The 20,784-nt window shown below is 58.4% G+C and overlaps 2 protein-coding genes across 5 annotated transcripts in view; one reads left to right on the top strand and one right to left on the bottom strand.

Moving 5' to 3' along the window:
* Positions 1 to 289: 289 nt before the first annotated feature.
* On the top strand, positions 290 to 3,927 carry TIMM22 (translocase of inner mitochondrial membrane 22). The gene is made up of 4 exons (XM_066333448.1): positions 290 to 633; positions 998 to 1,194; positions 2,204 to 2,276; positions 3,324 to 3,927. The coding sequence occupies exons 1-4, from the start codon at positions 411 to 413 to the stop codon at positions 3,398 to 3,400; spliced, it is 570 nt and encodes a 189-aa protein (XP_066189545.1). The 5' UTR covers positions 290 to 410; the 3' UTR covers positions 3,401 to 3,927.
* Positions 3,928 to 5,077: 1,150 nt separating this feature from the next.
* The window catches only part of ABR (ABR activator of RhoGEF and GTPase), a 37,623-nt gene continuing 21,916 nt past the window's right edge, over positions 5,078 to 20,784 (bottom strand). For 3 of the 4 annotated variants that reach the window (XM_066333440.1, XM_066333441.1, XM_066333442.1), the window contains 17 exons: positions 20,389 to 20,441; positions 20,106 to 20,246; positions 19,663 to 19,784; positions 19,377 to 19,542; positions 19,141 to 19,263; positions 18,992 to 19,067; positions 18,746 to 18,850; positions 18,225 to 18,299; positions 17,981 to 18,078; positions 17,737 to 17,868; positions 10,742 to 10,801; positions 10,539 to 10,648; positions 10,168 to 10,307; positions 9,580 to 9,714; positions 9,229 to 9,334; positions 7,486 to 7,633; positions 5,078 to 7,354 (listed from right to left, as the gene is read on the bottom strand). In XM_066333440.1, the coding sequence (XP_066189537.1) occupies positions 7,265 to 7,354; positions 7,486 to 7,633; positions 9,229 to 9,334; positions 9,580 to 9,714; positions 10,168 to 10,307; positions 10,539 to 10,648; positions 10,742 to 10,801; positions 17,737 to 17,868; positions 17,981 to 18,078; positions 18,225 to 18,299; positions 18,746 to 18,850; positions 18,992 to 19,067; positions 19,141 to 19,263; positions 19,377 to 19,542; positions 19,663 to 19,784; positions 20,106 to 20,246; positions 20,389 to 20,441 (1,880 nt within the window). In that variant the 3' untranslated portion in view covers positions 5,078 to 7,264. Of the gene's footprint in view, positions 7,355 to 7,485; positions 7,634 to 9,228; positions 9,335 to 9,579; positions 9,715 to 10,167; positions 10,308 to 10,538; positions 10,649 to 10,741; positions 10,802 to 14,804; positions 15,144 to 17,736; positions 17,869 to 17,980; positions 18,079 to 18,224; positions 18,300 to 18,745; positions 18,851 to 18,991; positions 19,068 to 19,140; positions 19,264 to 19,376; positions 19,543 to 19,662; positions 19,785 to 20,105; positions 20,247 to 20,388; positions 20,442 to 20,784 lie in introns of those variants that run through there. The other variant, XM_066333443.1, reaches the window with a different exon arrangement.

Raw genomic sequence — 20,784 nt, 5'->3', positions numbered from 1 at the left:
AAGCTGCCGGTTCTCTCCAGCCCTGTCAGTCCCCCCGCGCTGCCCTCACCTTCCCGGGCTCACCTGCAGCCTCCTCCTCCGCCGCCGCCGCGCTCGGGGATGCTCCGTCTCCCTCACCTCACCTGCACCGGCCGCACCGGCCGCCAGGGGGGTGCCATGCGGCACGTCGGGTAATGTAGTCCCCAGGCCAACGCCACGGCCAATCCCCGCGGCGCGCCGCGGAGCATGCCGGGAGTGGTAGTTCTCCCCGAAGGCGTCGGCGCGGGGCAGACTGGGAAGTGTAGTCAAACAGCCACAGTGAGCGGCTGCCTTGTCCCCGCTGAGGAACTACAATTCCCGTGCGCCCCCGCCGCGGCGGCTCGAGCCGGCCCGGACTCGGCGCCGGGCGCCTGTGGGTGTGCAAGGCCATCATGGCGGCCCCGCCGCCCTCAGGCCCGGGAGAGCCGGCGCCGCCGCCGCCGCTGCAGTACAGCCTCCTGCTGCAGCACCTCGTGGGCGACAAGCGGCAGCCCCGCGCCTGGGACCCCTCTGTCCTCGGCGGAATCCCCTGCCCGCCCAAGAGCGAGGAGCAGAAGATGGTGGAGCGGGTCATGGAGAGCTGCCCCTTCAAGGCGGCGTTGGCTTGCGTGGGAGGTGCGGCGGCTGGAAGGACGGGGCAGGCGGCTGTGGGGTGTTCGGGGGTTCCTGTGGCGTCGGGAAATGGGCGGGTGGAGACGAGGCTGCAGCCCTTGTGTTTTGATTTTTCTCCTAAGCCTCCTCCAGTGCCTGTCACATGTTCCAGGGAGGGATGGATCTCTGTCTGCTTTCCTTGGAGAGGTGCAGGTGCTCATGGCCTTTCCTTAGCACAGCACAGGCTGTCACAAGTGTCCACAGTACCAAGAGATTCCTGTCACAGTGCAGCGCTCACAGACAGCAGGAGCAGAGCCGGTTCATTGACTGCGGGGAATGTGCTGCTCCAGCCCAGCCGAGCTCATTTTATTGTGTTTATCTTTTACAGGATTTGTTCTGGGAGGTGCGTTTGGTATCTTCACAGCCGGCATTGACACCAACGTGGGGTTTGATCCCAAGGATCCCTATCGCACACCCACAGCTAAGGAGGTGCTCAAGGACATGGGGCAGCGAGGCATCTCCTATGCCAAGAACTTTGCCATCGTGGGTGCCATGTTCTCCTGCACGGAATGCGTGGTAGAATCTGTGAGTAAGAGCTTCTCAACCATTAAGAAATGTTTTCTAGTGCTCTTTAAAACTTTTTACTAGATCCAAATTAGTACATGCATCCTCTTTGCAATAGGGCAGTGGAATAGGCTGCTTTGTTCTTTCTTGGTCAGCAAAGCTTTTCAGCTTTGAGATCTGTCTTCAGAGATGTTGTTCTCTGACAGAATGAGGAACTCTTTTGCAATAGCAAAGTGCTTTTCAGTATAAGTCCTGAATGTATTGGCAAGCACAGGCATTACTTTTTAAAACCCTAGCTACAAGTGCTTGTGTGAAATGTCAAACTGTAAGCTGCAACGTGGTAATTTGAGTGTCTAAAAATTCCATATGCAGAAAGGGATCATTGGATGAAAGTTCTTGAGTAACAGGCCGGTTTTCATCTGGCCCCTGCAGCCAGAAATTACTTTGGTGCAGCTCAGTGGTAAATCTATCATATGCTTTTATAAATAGGAAAATTACCCTGTTACGAATTTGAGTCCTGCCTTTTAATTGAAAGGAACCATTACTTCTTAACTCATCTAGAATAAAAGAGTATCTGCTTGCACAATGGAGCAGAACAAAGAGATCTCTGCACTGGTGAAAATCCAGTATGTCCTGGCTATGGAAATAGTCCATCTTTGTCAGCAGGTGCTGTGACTGTCACCTGTGCCAAGGACCAGCTGCATGGCCAGGCTCAGGGCTGCTCTCATGTAGTTATTGCACTTTTAGGCTCAGAGCTGTGTTCTGAGGGCTGTGCTGGCTCTCCTGAGGATCCTTCCCACAGCACTGCATTGCACCATATGGATTTGTCTTACCTCTCCCAGTTACCTGCTCCTTCCTCCCTTTCCCAGCCCTGCAAGTTTGGGAGTGCAGGGCCATCTGCTGAGAGCAGAGGGAAGAACATCCTCAGCTGAGGAGGGGATGGAAGGTCATTTAATCTTCCATGCTGCTAGCACAGACTCTGGCTGTTTATGCCATATTTACTTGTTGACTCTCATTTCTAATTCCACAGTATCGTGGGAAGTCTGACTGGAAGAACAGCGTTATCAGTGGCTGCATCACGGGAGGAGCCATCGGCTTCAGAGGTTGGTGGTGCCTGCTGGCAGCTGTTTCTGTGATAGCTGTGATAAGATTGAATTTGGTTATGCAGCACACGATGTTCTCAGTTCAACACACACACACACACTACAAATCTCTTTGCCCGGGGTTGTGGCGGAGCCAGTGTGAGAGTGTGCTCCTGACTGGCAGAACTGTCAGCTCCTAGAATAAGTGGGGATAAGGAGGGGTTCGTCAGAGAGGAAAATCAACAAAATTCACTTGAAAGAAAAATCAGGAGTTGGTGGTGGCTGTCCACAGTCTTCTGTGGTGTCATGGGAGAGAGCCAAAAATACACACAGAACAACTCAGAAGCTCTTGTGTTAACTGAGCTCTACACATCTACCATTTCACTGTCTCTGCAACTCTCCTTTGAAATTAGAACTAAAGAACTCTGCTCTCTTCTTTTGTATCATCTGTAAAATGCTTTTCTCCTTTCTCATGTGTCAAATTCAAACAGACAGTTCTACTTACATGTGAACGACAAGGAGCACTGAGGTTTTAGTCCAGCAGCTCTACTGGGGACTTTCCTTTAGTGGTAACATCTGGGAAAATCCCCAAGTAGGAGAGAGCTGCTCTCCTCATCAGAAATATCAATCTTCTCTCACTCTCCTTAAGAAAAAAACCTGTCCTGTTTTACTGAGCATAAATGAAATGAAAGCTTTTGAAAGTGCTTCTAATTGAGCTTGTTAAGTTGTGTCTGTCCTCGACCTAATCCTCTTAGAGCTGTCAGAGCAATGGCTGCACTTCCTATCCCTCCCTAGTCCCACCAAGCCACTTGAAGAGCTCAGATGGAGCACAGTAGAATCAGCAGTGGCCACTGGAGGGTTCTCTGTCCCCTGGGTGAGCCTCAGGACACAGCACCCAGACAGCAAATCCTGCTGGCCCCGAGGGGTTTGTACCTCAGGCAGTGCCACTGTCCCCTGGGAGGCCACTGCCAGGTTCCTGCTGGTGTGAGCTCTTTGAGCAGCACAAATTACTGGGAAGAAGAATATTTTTCCTGCCTTGTCCCATTGTTTCCCACCCTTGCCTTGCAGCTGGGTTGAAGGCCGGGGTGATCGGCTGCGGAGGATTCGCCGCTTTCTCCGCTGCGGTCGATTACTACCTCCGGTAACAGCCGGGTCCCTGGGGAGCAACACTCCCTGTTCCAGGGCTGCTGCTGAGAGCCTGCATCACGGCACAACCATCAGGATTACCTTTCCACTGCCTCTGGAGTCCTGGCCACTGCGAGCGGGGTGGCGCTGGCCACTTTCTGAGTGACTAACAGCGACCTGGCTGCCAGCCCTGGCGAGCTGCTCCAGGCAGGCTTGTGGGAGAATGGGAGGATGGAGCCAGGCACAGAGCAGCATCTCCAGGACAGATCAGCTGACTGTCAGTTTCCAGGAAACATGCCTGGACTCTGAGCTCTTTGGATCCTTTGGGGCTGATTTTGATTAAGTCTGTTGCTAGCATCAGAAGAAGGCAGGAGAACAATCTTCGAAGAGAAATGCACCGATTTAGGTTACCACATATTTGAAGGTGCTGCAAGTGTTTTAACAGTCACCAGTTTGCAGCTTGCTACTCTGTTGGGGAGAGGTAAGATCCTGTGGGGAAATAACTTTGTTCCAGGCTTTTCTTAAAATACCATCTGAAGACAAACCACCATCTGTACAACTTGTCTTATTTCAAGTACAGAGATGAGCGCCAGATTTCCTTACCATGTTTTAAAGGGAAAAGCAGAAAGGAATCCTTAGCCTTAGAGCTGTGTGGTTACTGGCAGATGAACAAAACAGTTTAAGGGAAAAAAAGAGGTTGTTGCTGAAGTATAATTCTCTGAAGCCACTTGGCTAGCCTGATTTAACCTCACTGTGGGAGTACAATCTTGCTACTGCTTTAACTGCCCCAGGCTCACCCCATTAGTTCCAGCAGTTTAACAGTGAGACTTAGAAAGCAGAGTTGTGAGAATAAACCAATGTTTGGCAGATAACTGGGCACTCACTCAGCACACAGACTGCTTCCCATCATGTCCCTGTGCCACCTCCAGGTGCCCCGGTGTTACACAAGGGGAACTGAAGTGTTATTTCTGCCCAGCATTGGTGCTGAAACCAAAACATCTGTTTGTCAGCTCAAGGCGCTGCTGCCTCTTTGATTGGTGTTCTATCTGCCCTCCTGCTCTTCTAACCAAGCTGTGTTCTCAGACCTCAGAGGGTCATTTTTTACCTTCATTGAGCCACTCTGTAAAGGCAAACACTCTGTCTCATCTTTTTGAGGCAGTGATGTTTCAGACACAGTGCACACAACTAATAGGGATTCTCCCACCCACTCCTTTGCAGCCACAGTTTGACATCCCAGAACAGTGACAGCCCTTGTTGACCTGGAAGAGCAATATTGCCAGTGTGTTTTGGCTGATACAGTGGTCAGTGGTCAGTTTGGAGGCACACTGGCTCCCATTCCCACATGGAAAGAAGTGGGGAAACAGCACCATGTGATCTATCAGATGAGGTTTCCAGATCTCCTGATGTCCCTTGCTGTGCTTGTTCAGTATCCTCAGGCCAGAAGCTGTGCAAGTCAGCTGAATTTTAAGCTTGAGTAATTCGAGGCTGATTAAACAGGCTGGCTCCAGACAGTCCAGGTTTTTTTCCTCCAAAATGCAAGGATGTAGCCCAAACCATAAGAATTCTGTTCAAAGATTGCCTGGCACAATGCCTGTGCTTATACCACTGGCTTGAAGTGCAACTAGCAAGGATTCCACGACAGAAAGAAGTTGTGATGCCAAGGTGATCAGTTAGTGCAAACAGCAACACCACAGGGCTTCTTTTGTGCAAATATCAGGGCTTTGCATTTTTATTAACATTTTTTTTTCTCCTCACGAGGTTTTACAGCCATTTAAAGTTTGTAATCTACAGAAATTGAAACAGAACACAAACAAAAATATATCCTTAACAACTTTTGAAAGTCAAATATTAATTAACAGTTCTATTCTAACTGTAGCTGCAAGAGTCCACCCCCCTCTTTTCCTTCCTGTTAGGGACAAGCAAAAGCCACTCGTGGGGACAGCCACAGCCTGTTGTGCTGGGCTGTGGGGACCGGGCCTCCAGCCACTGTCGTGGGGGGAGATTTGGCTGTACAGAGTCTCCATCTGGAATGACAGTGTCGTGGACAGAGACTTGGACACATGTAACAAATCAGACACACACAGGGATCCGTTGTGCAGTCAGATCTAAAGCTCGGCCTCCTTACTGGGTCCAGGGCCAAGAGAGACGCCTGGTTATTTTCTGCAATGCTGTTTCCCTTCTGTTTAGCTGGTAGTCAAGAGGAGCAGGGTCTGGAGTGTGAGCCCTTTGGAGGGGGACTGAGACCTCCCCTCCTTAGTTGCTTTGCTGGTGCAGGGCTGGCAGGTGCTGCCTTCCCCAGGGAGGTGGCTGAGGACATACCTGGTGCATCGGTGGCTGGGCTCTACCTGGAACAATCCATAATTTGGGAGGATAAAGGCAACGCCGCTGTCAGGAACACGCTTGGTCACTTCTCATCCATCTCCATTTGGCACAGGAGAGCACGGGGCCAGCGCAGTCGGGGACGTGGGGGGGCTTTTCCCACAAGAACACAGACTCAGCTCACAGAGCGAAAGGTTTCGTGTCCCAACAGGTACCAACACCTACATGGGAATGTGGGGGACGTCCCGGGAGCCGGGCACTTGGGCAGCCTGTCCTGCCCTGGGACATGATGTGACAACTCCAGCCATCGGCTTGGGAGGGGTCAAGAACTGGAGCTACTAACAAACAGACCTGAGCTGGCTGGGCACGGCTAATCCAGCAGCAACCACTTTGGGAGAAAGACACTTCTGCCTTCAGACAAGAGAGCCATAAAGGCTTTCCTCCTCCCATCCTTCTGTGCTGGCTCCCAGGCTGGGTGACCATCCAGCTGCTGCAGAGCACTTGCCTCTGGCAGCCAAGCTGCCAACCGAGGCAGGGCCATGTGCTGCCACATGCCCAGTGCAGCAGGGACAGCCAAGGAGGGGGAAAAAAAGAATCTCCTTTGTCCCCGTGGCCATGGGAGGAATCCCAGTGCCCCAGCAGGTTTGCCATGGGGTGCATGCAGTGCTTGTGGCAGGGGCGTGAGTGCCTCACTATGGCAGAGATACAAATTGGGGGAAATTTGGGACCACATCAGTGCCAGAGCAGACGTGGGGTCAGCCCATGGTGCAGAAAGCAAACCTGCCTGGCTGGCCATCCCTTCAGCCTGCTGTGGAGCAAGACCAGCACAGCACCTCTGGCTCCAGCCTTGTGTGAGGGGTTACCCCATAACGCTACTCAGAGGTGAAATCCAGCGAGGGGAGGAACCGCCACGCCACACACACACGGGCAAAGCACGGGGCTGGGGCTGGAGAGGAAACTGGCCTGAAAACACCCAGAAGAGCCGTGGCAGGGAGGAAGCAACACCCTGCTCCTCTGCTCTCACAGGTTTGCTCGGGCCGGAGCAGATCCAGGCACAGGGTCCAACGTTTGCGCAGGCAGCGAAGCCAAAGCAGAGCTGGTCATCACCATCACCGGGGAGGGAGGCCCGTGAGCTCCCGGCCTCAGAGCGAGCTGGAGCTGCACATGCAGGCGTGGGCAGGGAGCTGGGCAGCAAACAGGCACTCGTGGGGCACTGCAGGCTTCAGGCGAGGGGTGCCTGGTAGGAGTGAGCAGGCAGGAAGGAGTCCAGGAGAAAACTTGTCAAGGGGGAAGCCTGTGTCCACGGCCCTTGTCAGTCACTACCTCTTCCGCTGAGCAAATATACATAAAAACAATCCTTGAACACAAGAAGGGACATAAGACACGACTAGTTTACAGAGAGGCCCTGGCACCTGGTGGGGCCGGGCCGCTGGAACGTGATTGTACAGGAGCTGCAGGCAGCACCGTCCTGGGTCTGGGCTGGTCTCCCTTGGGGGCTGTGATCCAGTCCGTGTCCCCCAGCAGGGAGCTGGAGTGTTTGCAGCCGGTGCCTTCTTGCCTGCAGGCTACACGTCCGTGGAGAAGTAAAGTGTGTTGCGTTTGAGCTCCGTGAAGGAGATGGGAGGATGCTGCAGGTAGTAGAGAAGGACCTGGACCTGTAGAAGGTAAATGGGGAGTGTTACTACAGAAAGGGGAAGAGCTCCCACCTCCCAGCTTGTCCCATCCAGCAAAAAGTAACAAATCCACCCAGACAGGCAGGTGAGCCCCTCCAGTACCCAGCTCTTACCTGGGCCATCACATCGTGGGACCAGATGTCGGAGGCCAAGGTGAGGTGCACCTTGCTTTCCCCCTCTGAAGGTCTCAGCAGTGTTGGCCCAAAGACCGTGGCCAGATTGTGGAGAGACATTTTGTTGATAGGCTCCTTTTCAGCCACCCTGAGGGGGACAGGGAGAGAGGCAGTGTCAGCCCCTAACAACGTTCAGGAGTGGGGACCCATGGGGTGACGTGGGGGCCAAGGGCTGCTCTCCCTTCTCCCAGCAGCAGTGAGGCACCTCCAGCTTCCCACTGCCCTTTGTAGCCCTCAGAAAACCCAGGTGCAGGGCAGGGAGCTCTGCCCCCTTCACGGCCTCTGCCTGAGCTGCCGGGCCTGGCCGGGAGCCCCGCGTGTGATGTGGCAGCAACCAAGCCCTGACTCCTGCACCGTGGGGCCTCCACCCTTCCCCTGCCTGCAGGGTAAAGGGAGCTCTGCACCAGCCCGTGCCCCCTGCACCCACTCCCCTCGAGGCTCCCTGCCCCGACAACCCCGTGGGAGCCCTGCCAGCATGGAGGGAAGCAGGACCACAACATTGCCATGTTAGGAGGCAGCTGTGCTCCCCGGCACAGGCTGCTCGCTTGAGCCCAGGCCAGGGGAGCAGATGTGGGAACTGGCTGTGCCCGGTTCTCAGGATGGAAACGGATTTTTCCTTCTCCATCCCCCAGCATCAATCACTTTTTCTGTTTGGTTTTAGCCAAACCAGAGGAACAAAAAAAAAAAAGCCCTTCATGATGCAAGTAACATGAGCCGTGAGCCCCAGTCCCAAGCTCTGGCCAGGCTCTGTGTTCTGCTCTGTTGCCCTTCCACAGCCCTGTGCTTTCCATGGGTTCTGGGTCCCCAGAGAGCCCCAATCCCTGAATCCCCAGGCTTGGATGCACCTCGTCTGGGCCAAGACAAAGCCTGTCAAACACCGCTGCACGCACCCTGGAACAGGTGACGTGAGGTGTCACCTGCAGTTCTGAGACATTTCTACAGAGCTATGCTTGGCTCTTGGCCACCCACTGCTGACAGGTGACAGGGATTATTGCACCTTGTTTTGCAAGGGCTACTGCCGGACGGGTGGGAAGGGACACAGAGCTGTTTTCCTGCTAAAGGGGGACACTGCAGAGCTCCCAATTGATTCCTGTCCTGTACTGAAGCCAGCTGCTCCCCGCAGAGTTCATCCAACCAGCTGCACACCGGCTGCAGCAGCCAAGTGTTCCATGTTTCCAGAGGTCATGTGCTCCCTGCAGAGCTGACCTGGATCACTGGCCAGGCACAGCACAGGCCCTGCTGGCACCGTGGCCAGTGGTCCTGAGACACAAGGGGCTGCTCTGGAGGGGCAGAACAGCTCCAGGATCCCCCCAGCATCCTACAGGTGGAAAGCCAACACCGGTATCAGAGAAGGGTCTGAACAAGTGGCAGCCTGGGGAATATGCCAGAGCCCAGAGAGATGGGACAGGTGGGACACAGCTGAAGCTGTACCCTCTTGGAAGGGCTGGGAAAGGACCACTCCCTGCCTGCCCCACGCTACTGTTGCTGGCCCTGGCTGCTGCTCTGCTCTCTACCAGCACAGCACAATCTGCCTCTAGTCTGGGATCAGCCTGCAGCTGTGCAGGCACCACAAGAATCAAACAGCAGCTCTAACTCTGTTTATGTCCCATCCCCACAAGCAAAGCAGTGAGACAAACCCGTCCTGTACCTCCCACCCATCCCAGGCAGCCCCTGAGCCATTACCTTTTCAAGTGCTCCAGCAGGAAGAGGAAGGTGATGAGGTTGGGGTCAGGCAGAGAGCGGAGAAGGTGCATCATGCAGTTCTCCTTGGCAGCAGGATCCGAGAGGGCTGGAGGCAAAGAGGGAAAGGGCTCAGACAGGGTCTGGTGCAGCAGCAAGACCCACCACAGCCAGATACCTCCCAGCAGCCAGTGTGGGAGCACTGGGGAGCAGCACCCTGAGCTGTCCTGGGCCAGCAAAACCAGCCAGGACCAAGTAGGCCAAACTGGGAAGGACCCTTGGGTGTCTCCCATCCCAACAATGCCAAGAGAGACACGTTTGTGCATCAACCCCTTCCCACCCCCGAGCCCTTACCGATCCCCTCCATGAAGGCGGGGTAGAGTCTGTCAGTGAGGAGGGGCTCGGGCAGCTCACGGAAGTACAGCTTCAGCGTGCCAGCGATGGCATTGATGTCCATGTCACTCAGCATCACCAGGATGTCCTTGTTATCTGTCCAGAGAGCACCCACATGTGATGATGCCTCCTGCTCTCCTTGCCCTCCAGGTCTCCACCCTCTGTGTCAGTCCAGCTATCCAGACAAGCTGCCAGCTGGAGAGCAGGGACAGCACTGCTGGGTTGACAGCCCCATTAGCCAGGCTGAGGCTGGGAAAAGCCGAGTGGTTCCCGCCTGGCTGGGCAACAGGACACTGAACGATTTGCAAATCCATTTGCAAAGTTTCCCTGACTCAGTGTCTCCCAGGAGCCAGCCAGCAGCGGCAGCAGCTCAGAGGCATCGAGGCACAAACAGGGCTGGGATCTCTGAGTGGTTTTGCCCCTCCTCACCCCCAGCCTGTGCAGAGTGGCCAATCTGGCACACGTGCAGTGCAATAACCAAACCCTGAGCTTGCAGAGGGCTTGGGGGGGGTCTCAGCGCCTGGGAACCCTCCCATCCAGGACACTCACTTGCATCAAAGACAGCTTTCAACGCCTGAATGTCAGTGGCAACTCCAGAGATCCTGTAGATGCCGACCTCTTCGATGCCCCTCTTCTCCACCTCCTCGATGCACTGGCGCACGATGTAAGGCACCTTGGAGCGCTCGCGCCTGGCTCGGGAAGCAGAGCTGTCAGCAGAGATTCCCAGGGGAACCCCTGGCAGCCAGCCCAGCCCTGCAAACCCCAGGCCAGGGGCAGGATGGGCAGGATGGGAACAGAAAGGGAATGGGGAAGTCCTCAGCAGCAAAGGCCAAGTTCCCCAGTGTTGGTGGGATCAAGGGGACACAGTGCAACCCCACACCCACGGGGACCCACATCAGCCCCCACAGCCCTGCATTTACTTTGTCACCACACTGATTTTGACCCCGAAGACACCAGTCTGCTTTTTGGACGGGGTCCTCTTCAGGCTCATATCCCTGCTTGTGAACTTCATGGAGAATTCCACCTTGATCTGTGGGAGACAGGGGGTGAGTCCTGGCTGGCCTGAAGGCAAGAAGGGGCTGCATTCCCAGCCAGGGGCTGTGGGTCCCCCGGCCCCACTTACCCCGTTCATCTCAATCACATCCATGTGCCAGTTTTTCGTCTGCACAGCCTGTGGGTCCAGCTGTGGGGAGAAATGTCTGTGAGTTCTGTGCGGACACAGCCTCATGCCAGCCCTGCTGTCAGCCCAACCTGGTGGCCCCCAAAACCCCTAATCTGCAGATGGTGTAGGGCACAGGACATGCTTTTCCTGGGCAAGATGCTGCTCAGGACTGGAAGATGGAGAGGTTCCCCTTTGGGGTCTGGGAACTGGCTGTGCCCTGAAGCCAGGTGGGCTCAGCCCCCCTCTGCTGCCCTCTCCCCAGAGCCCCTGCAAGGCAGTGCTTTAACCCACACCCGAGAAGCAAGAAACTTCCAAGAAATTAGGACTATTTCTGGCGGCAGATTGATGAAACAGAACTAGGGCAGCGTTTTCCATGCAGAAAAACAACATCTCCCCATAGCCAAGGCTATTTATAACCCCTGGGAATGACAGGCTCTGCTATTTCTGGCTTTGGGGCTAGCGGGGGACTCGGTGACGCTGCCCCGGCACCCGGGTGCAGTGAGAGGTGCTGGCATTCCCAAGGCCTCGGCACGTGCCGTGGTGGATTCCAGGCCCCAAGGCTGGGCAGAGGTGGGTGCAGTTGCCTTTTGGGGCTTTTTGGTCTCCAGCTGGTGGGTATTGATCCAGCCCCATCGATCCCTGTAATGTACATGGCGGGCAGCCCGGCACTAATGTCCCCTTGGGGAAGGGGACGGGATATGGGAGCTGGTGGAGGCTCCCAGGGCTGGGGACATGTAGCTGCCAGGCCACACTTGCACCAGGCACGTGGGGTCACTCTGCAAGGACACAGGAGCTTCCTGCAGCTGCTGGGTCAGGAGATGCTCTGGGTATCCCCTGTAAAGACATCCAGAGCTGCTGCTCCAGCCACAGAGCTGCTGTTCCCCATAACGTCACTGCATGTCATGATGGGGGGGCACTGTGGGGTTCCTCATGTCCCTTCCCAAGACCCCACAGTCCCAAGGACAGGCTCGAGCTGCCCTGGCTCTTGGCACAGGCCCAGCACGGCGGCATTGCCACATCGCCAGTCCTGTGTTGTGAGCTCGAGCAGCTCCTCAGCCACAGGAAAACTGTGGTCCCCAGCAAGGCAGAAATGCTGCTGTCCCCAGCATGGCCCAGGAATGGCTCCTGACAGAGTTCTCCCTGGTGCTCCAGCCCAGCACATGGAAGGGCCCAGCGAGTGCCACGCTGCTTCCTCCGTGCCAGCCCTGCGGCTGCTGAGGAGCAGCAGGAGGAGGAGAAGGAAGGCTGCAGCTGCCCTGGGCTCCCATGGGACCCTGCAGCACGTCTGGACACTGGGATCACGAGACTGCAGCCAGACCACAGCCAACCCCAGTCCTGCTGCTCCAGCTCCTCTGTTCTTCTCCACAGTGCTGCATTCCCCCAGTGCTGCCATGCAGCCACCACAGCCAATGCCACTGCCCAGGGGCTTTCACCCCTTTCTCCACACATCCCTGCCCCACTCATGGCAGTGATGCCCCTTCATCACCCAGCCAGGTCAGGAGCCTCCCTGCTCTGCCATGTGATTTTAACTGCAGACACCATAGATGCTTTTCTTTCCCCTTCCCTCAGGTCCCTCTGGCTCTGATGGCCCTGGCAGCTCACATCTGGAAGGGCTTTAGCAAAGCTCTGAAGAAGCTTTAATAAAAACCAGGTTGGCTGCTGCCAGTGCTGCAGATCTTACCCTGAGCAAGTCACTTCCCTGCAGCTCCTCCTTCCCCCTGCATGGGCACAATCATCCCACAGTAGCCAGCAGGGCCCAAATTTGGGGTAGTTCTGCTGGCACCATGGGCCTGAGCCCTCTTACAGCTAGGGCAGGTCCCTGTGCACTGCTGGGGCACTGCCTGTGGCCTGGCCCTGGTGCTCTCTAACCCTCCTGGCCAGCAACCCGTGGAGCAGCAGCAGCACACGACGCTGCCTCTGCCCAGACTAAGCAAAGCCACGTCCAACACTTCATCCCCAGGCGTGGGAGGATGGACAGGAGCATCCACCCACAGAGCCAGAGGCAGCTCCTGCCCACACAGTGCTGGCAAACCAGCTCCCACCACCACCTCCTTGTCCTCTGAAGGGAGCTGCCTTGCTCCAGCAGGATGCAGGGACATCCCAGGACAGTGGAGAACCCCTGGGCTAGGAGCCCTGGGGAACAGCCTCTGAGCCAGCATTATGGTAGGATGAAAAGTCAGCTCCTTTTTGGAAAATCGGATGGCTTCAAACACCACCTTTGTCAGGGGAAACCTCTCAGCCAGGTCACCAGCACACCTCCAGGCTGCTCCCTCCTGCATCTCAGGGACTCTCATCCATGGTGGTATCCATGCCCAGGTCAGCATCCGCTGTGGTGCTGCTCTCATCCACGGTGAGCTGAAACACCCTCTGTTTGTTGCCACAGGGATGTGCCATCACCCTGGTTTCCCAAATTATCCAAAGTTGTTTGCTTGTAGGACAAGGCCCCGGGTTGTGGGGCAGTCCTGCAGCACTTTGTGTGTTCTGGGGAGGTCCTGCTGCTGCTGACCCTCTCCTGCTACTGTTTGTCTTGTCCACGGGACAACTCCAGACTTGAGGTGATGAGGCCACGTCCTGGAATTCTGTCCTTAAGACACATCCAGGTCGTGGCACTATGACAGACCCAGGCAGGGTTGGGTGCCCAGAGCTCCAAATCCTCATGGTGGCTCCCCAGGGCCCCAAACACCAGGATGCTGTGGTGGGGCAGGGACTGTCAGGCTGGGCATGTCCCTTCCTCACATCTCAGACCCATGAGGTCACCCAAGCATCAGCCTTGGGTGAAGCAATCGGGAGCAAACTGGTGACTCAGGCTGCGAGCTCATCTCTGCCAGGGCCCTGGGGAGCAGGATCCCAGAGGAACTGCTACAGCCAGCATTGCTTCCCATCAGCGTGGCACCCAGAGATTCCCCAGCCTGGCTGCCCTGGAACCAGATCCCTCACCAGACCTCCACGCCAGCAGCTCCCTCCCCAGGGAACAGACAGTCCCTGAGTCCCCCAATGCCACAGGACAGAGCAACCCCCACACCAGCAAACGCTGTCAGTAGCAAAGCACAGCCCCCCCGAAAAAGCATTAATTCACAGCCCCGACTGAGAGTGACCTGAGGAGCAGCACCCACAGGACCCTGCACAGACCTGTGGGGGCCACGTCCTGCTCTGCAGCCCCAGGGCTCCCAGGCAGCAGCCGACAGGGAAACCAGCAGCAGCCACAATGGGCACGGGGAATGAAACCTCGTCATGTTTTGACCCAGCAACAGCCGCCGGGCAGCCTCCCCACTGAGCCCTGGCTGCCCCTTAATCCCCTGTGCGGAGCCGCAAGGGAATCGAGGTTAATGCCGCTGCGTCACACGCGGCCCCGCCGCCAAACCGAGCCCCCACGGGCCCAGGGCAGCCCCTGCCCGCGGCCACAGCTCCCTGGGCAGGGGGACCCCACCGAGGGGAAACCCCCAGAGTCCCCCGTGGGGCTTTTGGGACAGCCTGCAAGGGTGCCGTCCCCCTCCTCTGTCGCCTCTTGTGCATCCCTGCGCTCCGTGTTCCCGCAGACGGGCAGCGCTGGCTGATGTGGCTGCGACACAGCTAAGCTGGGAGAGCCTGGATCCACCTGGCTAGCAAGAGGCGGGACGCAGGCACTGGGTGCTGTGGCACCCCAGGAACCCGGCCCCAGCCAGCCCTGAAGCATCGCTGCCTCCTGGGCAAGCTCCAGGGGCAGGCAGGGGCTTCCCTGCCCTGCCTCTGCAGGACCCCCCGGTGCAAACAGCTCAGCCTCCCGGCGCCTGCCAGCACACAGAGAGAGGGGGAAGGAGCAAAACAAACATCTCACAGGCTGCCAACTGCATCTAAGAGCTCCCAAAGCACCCAAACAGCCTCCCTGCTCCCTGCACAGAGCCCACAGCAACTCACTCCCCACACAAACAACAACACAGCCCCTCACCCCACAAAACCACCCTCCAAAAAACCACCGTCCCCACGCGGAGCAGAGCCCGCCGGAGCCACCCCAGAGCCCTGCAGCCGCCCCCCGCACCCGGAGCACCTTCTGCCGGAGCAGTTTGCTGCGCACCCTGCCCCAGAGCCGGGCGCCCGTGTTCGGGGCTCGCTTCCCCTCGGGCTCCTCCACGCCGCGCTCGGGCTGCTGCTCGCCCCCGGGGCCGGGGCTGCCCTCCGGCTGCACCGACACCTCCGTCATCGCCACGACAAGCTTCGGCTCCGGCCAGGCGACACGAGGGCGGCCCGGGAGCGTGCCCGCGGTTGGCTCAGCAGAGCGCCCGCATCCCTTGTGCCGGCGGGGATTGCTCAGCGGGGGCCGGCCGGGGCAGCCCTGCTGGGGCGGCGCGGCGGCCAGCGGGCAGGGCTCATCTTCAGGGTGTGAGCCAGCCTGCCGAGGCAGCCCCAAAACCCTCCCTCCCCCTGCGAGGAAGTGACTCAAAGGCGGCCCCCACGCGTTTAACTCTCGCCCTGCCGCCCGCCGCCGCTCGGGGGGGGCTGCCCGGGTTCCCCGCCGCCGTTATCCGCCGTTATCCCTGTGTCGTTATCCGCCGTTATCCCTCTCCCGTTATCCCTCTCCCGTTATCGCCTCGCAGCCCCAGCGGCAGCCGCGGCACCCGAGGCACCGCCGCCGGCGGCTGCAGCATTCCCGGCTCCGCGCAGGAGCCAGGCTGGCTCTCCTCTCCTCTCCTGTCCTCAGGAGGCTTTTTGCGGTCTGTTGTCACGCCTAGGGACAGCTGGGTACCCCCATGTCCTCTCTGGGTACCCCCACTGCCAGGGGGCGATGGGGGCAGGGGAGCCCTGGAAGGGTTCCTCCCTAAGGCTTCTGACAGGGACACGGGGAGGTGCAGGTTTGGGGGGACTTGCATTGCCCCCCAGTCCACCTCTCAGCAGCCCCTGGAGTCCATACGGGTCACTGTGGCTCCCTGCAGGTCGGGGGTGCCCCAGCATCCCAAATCTCCCCTGCCAGAGCCTCTGCCAGCCCAGGGACAGGGACAGACAGACAGGCAGCTATTCCCTGAGGGTACAGCAGGCACTGTGCCTATGACAACACAGGCTCGGCTTCAACAGCCACATCCCCCCGTGCATCAAACGGGCTGAGGAAGGGGGTCCTGAGAGCCCCCCTCATGCACCCACTGCCTGTCTCCTGCAGGGCATGGGGGCCACATCCAGCCTCTGTCCTCTGCAATGTGGGCACAAGCACTCACAGCCTGCTTTGCCCACCACAACATCCGTCTGCCATCCTGGCACAGCACCACACACACCTCTGCCAGCACCCAGCAGACACAGCCCAGCTGCTGGGAGCAACTGGGACAGCTCAGAGTAGGGCTGAGCCCTGCAGTGCAGGGGACACGAGACCCTCATGGGGACACAAGGCAAACGGGGCAGCCCTACCCTGACCACAGCATATTCCAGTCTTAGAAAATGGGGTTAGTAACAACAAAGTATGAGTTAATGCCAACCAGGAGCCACACCTTCCCACTGAGCAGCCAGGGCTGCTATGTGGAACCAGCAGCAGCTCATGATGAACCCAGGGAGCAGCCGGGGTGAGGAACATCCAGGGCAGCATCTCTGCCTGAGAATCCCAGGGAGAAGGCAGGGGGGCAGCTCTGGGGTTTGATTACAGCCCGTAACCACAGGAGCAGCACTGCCCATCCTGCTCATTGCTGTCCTGCCCTGTCACCCAGCCTACCCCTGGGGCAGAGGCTGAGCTGTGGCTCTGTGTGATAGCAGGACACCCCAATCCTGACACTCTTCCATCCATCCAGATCCTCCTTTGGGTAAGCAGCCCCAGGGCCTTCTCTCTTTCCCTTTCTTCCCCCACAACTTTTGCACAGCGGGTACGAGCTGTGCTGTCCCTGTCCCGACCCCCGCATCTCCCAGCATGACTCATGTTTGTTGATCCAGGCTATTTCCGAGAGCGCAGCTGGACTGATCCCCGCGGGACACCGAGCCCCTTCCCTGCCCTGGCCTTCCCACTTGGCCCAGTGCCACCCCCACACCACTGTTTCCTGGGGGCCAGGGCAACAGACGGCTGATTTCAGGTATGAACAAGCCTCTGGTGAAGCTGAGCCCCCACTTCCCACCCTGTGCCCCCTCCAGTGCTGTTTCCCCACAGCATCCCCTTCCCAGCAGCATTTCCATGCTGCTCCCCTGGGAGCTGCCCTCAACTGCTTTCCCATGGAGCAGGCAACCCTTTGAAGTGGCCCTGGGTCGAGGGCTGTGTCCCAGGCGTGACCCTGTCCCCAGCACAGCCAGGAAGGCAGCCAGGCTGCAGTGCCTGCCAGGAAAACACAGGGACACCCCCAGCCTGAACTGTGTCCCCCTGCCCTGGGCTTCCCTGGAGCGTGGCCAAGGTGGCTGCAGGGGGAATGTGAGGTCTGGGGGTTGCCTGCTCCCCACTCCATCCTCCTGGTGCTGCTCACCTGGGAGCATCTCAGGGCAGCCCAGGCCGCCATCCTCCCTGCCTCACCACCTCCAATCACAGGCGGCTCAGCCGTTGCCCTGGAAACCCCCGTTGCCATAACAGCAGCTGATGGAGGCACAGGGAAGGCAGATGGTGGCAGAGGGGACACAGGAGGGACAGGGGGCTGCACATGCAGAGCCCTCCTTAGGGCAGCTGCCAACCCCTCCCTGCAGCCCCCCGGGGCCACGGCACAGAGAGCAGCAGAACGGAAACACTTCCAGCCAGCTGGGGCTGGATGCATTTCTGCAGGGAAAGTCTGCCTTTGCCACCTCCACAAAGGCCCCTCTCACTTTGTCCCAGCTTCTCCTGCAGCCAATGTGCCCCAGGACCAGCACTCCCCATGCCGGATGTCCACCCATCTCACTGCCTTCAACCCCACAATTACTGCACCCCGCTCCCAAAAGCAGAGCTGCCCACCCCAGGCATCACTCCAGGACAACCCTCCCAGCCCAGAGGCCAGACCCTAAAGAGTCCTCCTTTGGGTGAGAGGATGCCCAAAAGCCCCAGTGCATACCTGGATCTGCCCCTTGCCCATGATCTTGTCCACAATTTCGTTGTTGTCCTTGTTGAGTTTCGTCTTGTCATAGCACTTCTCGTAGCAGAGGATGCGCAGGGACTGGGAGCCCTCCAGCTCAATCTCAAACTCCTGGGGTGTGGAGGGAGGGTGGCTCAACCCCAGCACCCCAGAGTGGCTCCAAAACTGGGGTTGAAGGGAAATGGGGAGCACAGACCCTTCCCTGCATCCCACCCTCCCTTACCTCATTCCACTGTGGCTCTGTGGTGTCCCGGAACACCCTGGTCTTGGCTTTGCTGACAAAGTAGCCAAAGGAGTCCACCTCCAGTGTGCAGTAGAGGTCTGGAGGAGCAGATATTGCTCAGCAACCCCAGGACCACCCTCACCATTTCCCAGGGGACCACTGTGGGCAGAGCAGGGCCACCTGCTGGACCCCAACTCTTCTGAGCCCACCAGCCCCTCCAAGCAGGGTGGGCACCCACACTTACTGGCTGACTGCTTGAAGCCCTTGGCAGAGTGGACAATGACGTGCAGGAACCCGTAAAGCCCTGGGGACTCGTCATCTGTGGCAGGAGAGCACAGGCTGTGTCAGGGCCTGGGGCTGGCCATCCCCAAGGCAGCCTTTGCCACCTTGGCTAAAGCAAGCATGGTGCCTGCAGTGACACCCAAATGTCCCCCAGCCCCTGGAGGGACATCCCTAAGTTCTCTATCCCCCACTGACAGATATCCCAAGCTCTCCTGCTGCTGGACAGCCCTGGGGGAGGTTCCCAGTGGGGCTGGCTGGGTGTCACCCTGGGCACAGTGGTCTGCCCAGGCCACGGCAGGAGCTGGAGAGAGCCCAAAAGCAGTTCCGTGATGCAGCCGGGATTGTGCTGCCTGGGAGCCCGACGCTGCTCCAGCAGTGCCACCTGGTGGGAAGCTGTCCCCGCATAGCAGAGTCCCTGCTCCAGCTCAGGGACCTCACAGCTCCTGCCGGAGCTCATCACCCCGAGCACAGCAGGTCACTCACCGTCCTTGTTGCTGGTGACGGGGATGTTGTGAACAGTGCGCAGCTTAAAGCAGGATCCTGTGAGCACCTGCAGCTCCACTGAGCTCAGGACGAAGGCCTGGAGGTCTGGGAGAGGACAGAAGCTTCAGAGGGACACAGCCAGTGCTGGCCATAGAGACTGGAGAGCACCAGGCTGGGATCCTATGGGACTTCCCTGTGGCTTCTGCAGGGTCCAGGAGCCCCAAGAGGGTCTCAGCAGCCCCTTACCCTTTTTCTGCAGTCTCTGGATGGCCTCCCTCCACTCAGACCGCTCGTAGTCAGAGGAGAGCAGGAAGAGGTAGCTCTGTAAGAGAGAGGGAGATGTGGCAGGCTGTGTGCAGGCAGGGCTGAGCCCGGCCCCAGCCCGCCCTCCTCACCTTCCCGTTGCGGTTGTGGATGCGGAAGGGAATGGCAGGTGAGTTGAGGAGCAGCCAGAATTCGTTCTCAAACATCTTCTTCTTGAGGCGCTCGATGGCGCGGCTCTGCCCCTTGTTGGCTTTCTGCAGGCGGGGAGCAGGGAGGACCTTTCAGAGGTGCCCCTGTCCCCCAGGTCCCATCCCTGATCCAGAGCAAGGCACCCGCCCCAAGAGCAAATCCCACACCCTTCTCTCACCTCCTTCTGCACCTCGCTCTTGATGGCAGAGATCTTCATCTTCATGTCCTCCAGCTCGTGGTCGGGGATGACGTGGACCTGCGGGCAGTGCTCCGACTCCTCCGGCGAGGGGAACACCAGGTCGGCCAGGGGCACGTACCACTTACAGTCGTACTGCTGGTGCTTCCTGCAGCCAGGGCAGGGGTGCTGACTGATGCCTGAGCCCCTCCCTGGCACATATCCCAGCCCACTGAGGGACAGGGGGGTTGTGACACATTTTCCCCCCCGTGCCCAGCGCCCTCCTTACCCCACTGCTGTCTTCTTCAGCTTGGCACAGAGCAGCACGTCGGTGAAGAGGAAGACGTGCCGCAGCTTCCGCGAGCCCTCCGACAGCTCCACCAGGAAGCCATCCTTGACAAGCTGCCGGGTCTGTGGGGCAGAGGGGCTGCCATGAGGACAGGCAGGGAGCAAAGGCCAACAATCCACAGGGAAAGACTGACAATCCTGTCCCTCTCTGTGGCTCAGCCACCAAGAGCATGGCAAGGTCCATGTCCTCTATGCTTAATAAGGTCCAGCAAGCAGCAAGGACCAGGCAGAGCCCTAATCTTGTACCTAGAACTGTACTGGAGGAACCTCTCCAACTCCTACCCAAGCACTAAAGAGCTCTTCAGGGCAGGGACACCAGCCAGAGGCTGGCAGAGGGCTCAGCCCTCACCCTGTGCCCAGCCACTGCCCTCCCCACAGGCTCACCTCGCCCTTGGGGGTGGTGACTGCTGTCCTCCGGGGGTCAATGTCCTCATTGATGCTGGAGAGGAAGTTCTGGGAGATGCGGAGGGCGTCCTGGAGCAGCGGGTAGTCAGGGTGGTCAGCTGGGGTGTGCTTGAGGAGGTCCTGAAAGGAGACAGGCACAGGATAGCAGCTACAAAGCACCCAACCTGGAGACCCCTCATCAGCACTCCCCACTCCCCACAGATCCCCAGGAGCAGCAGAGACAGAGCCCACCACCATCCCCGGGGAGTGGTGTCACACTCACATGCAGGACGAGGGTGCTCCGTGTCACCCGGTCGATGGGTTTGTACAGCAGCGCTGAGGGGAGAGAGAAAGTGTCAGCAGCCACCTGTGGCTGGAGCCCTGGCCCCTCTCCCAGCTGTCACAGAGAGCACAGGGACAAGGAGGGGAGCCCCGGTGCTCAGAGAGCCCCCCCTGATCTGCACAGAGCCCTGGGCAAACTTCTGGGGATCTGGTCTGCAGAGAGCCAGCACAGCTGGACCACCATGGTAGTGCCGGAGCCACCACTGCCACAGCCCCGTGTCCTGCTGTGCTGGGGGCAGGAGGAACCACAGCCAGGTGGTGAGCACCACTGTGACTGCAGGACAGGATGTCCCAGCACGGCTGTGGCAGCACAGGACTGGGACAGCCCTCTGGAGGG

The sequence above is a fragment of the Sylvia atricapilla genome, chromosome 20 (genome assembly GCF_009819655.1).
Source record: "Sylvia atricapilla isolate bSylAtr1 chromosome 20, bSylAtr1.pri, whole genome shotgun sequence".
NCBI classification, from domain to species: Eukaryota; Metazoa; Chordata; class Aves; order Passeriformes; family Sylviidae; genus Sylvia; species Sylvia atricapilla.
This window is presented reverse-complemented; position numbering and strand designations above follow the sequence as displayed.

What these genes read in the sequence shown, in the direction of transcription:
- TIMM22 (XM_066333448.1), top strand. Translation starts at nt 411, where the DNA reads ATGGCGGCCCCGCCGCCCTCAGGCCCGGGAGAGCCGGCGCCGCCGCCG. An exon ending in GGCGTTGGCTTGCGTGGGAG is followed by an intron (nt 634 to 997) that starts GTGCGGCGGCTG and finishes TATCTTTTACAG; the next exon opens with GATTTGTTCTGGGAGGTGCG. An exon ending in AGGAGCCATCGGCTTCAGAG is followed by an intron (nt 2,277 to 3,323) that starts GTTGGTGGTGCC and finishes CTTGCCTTGCAG; the next exon opens with CTGGGTTGAAGGCCGGGGTG.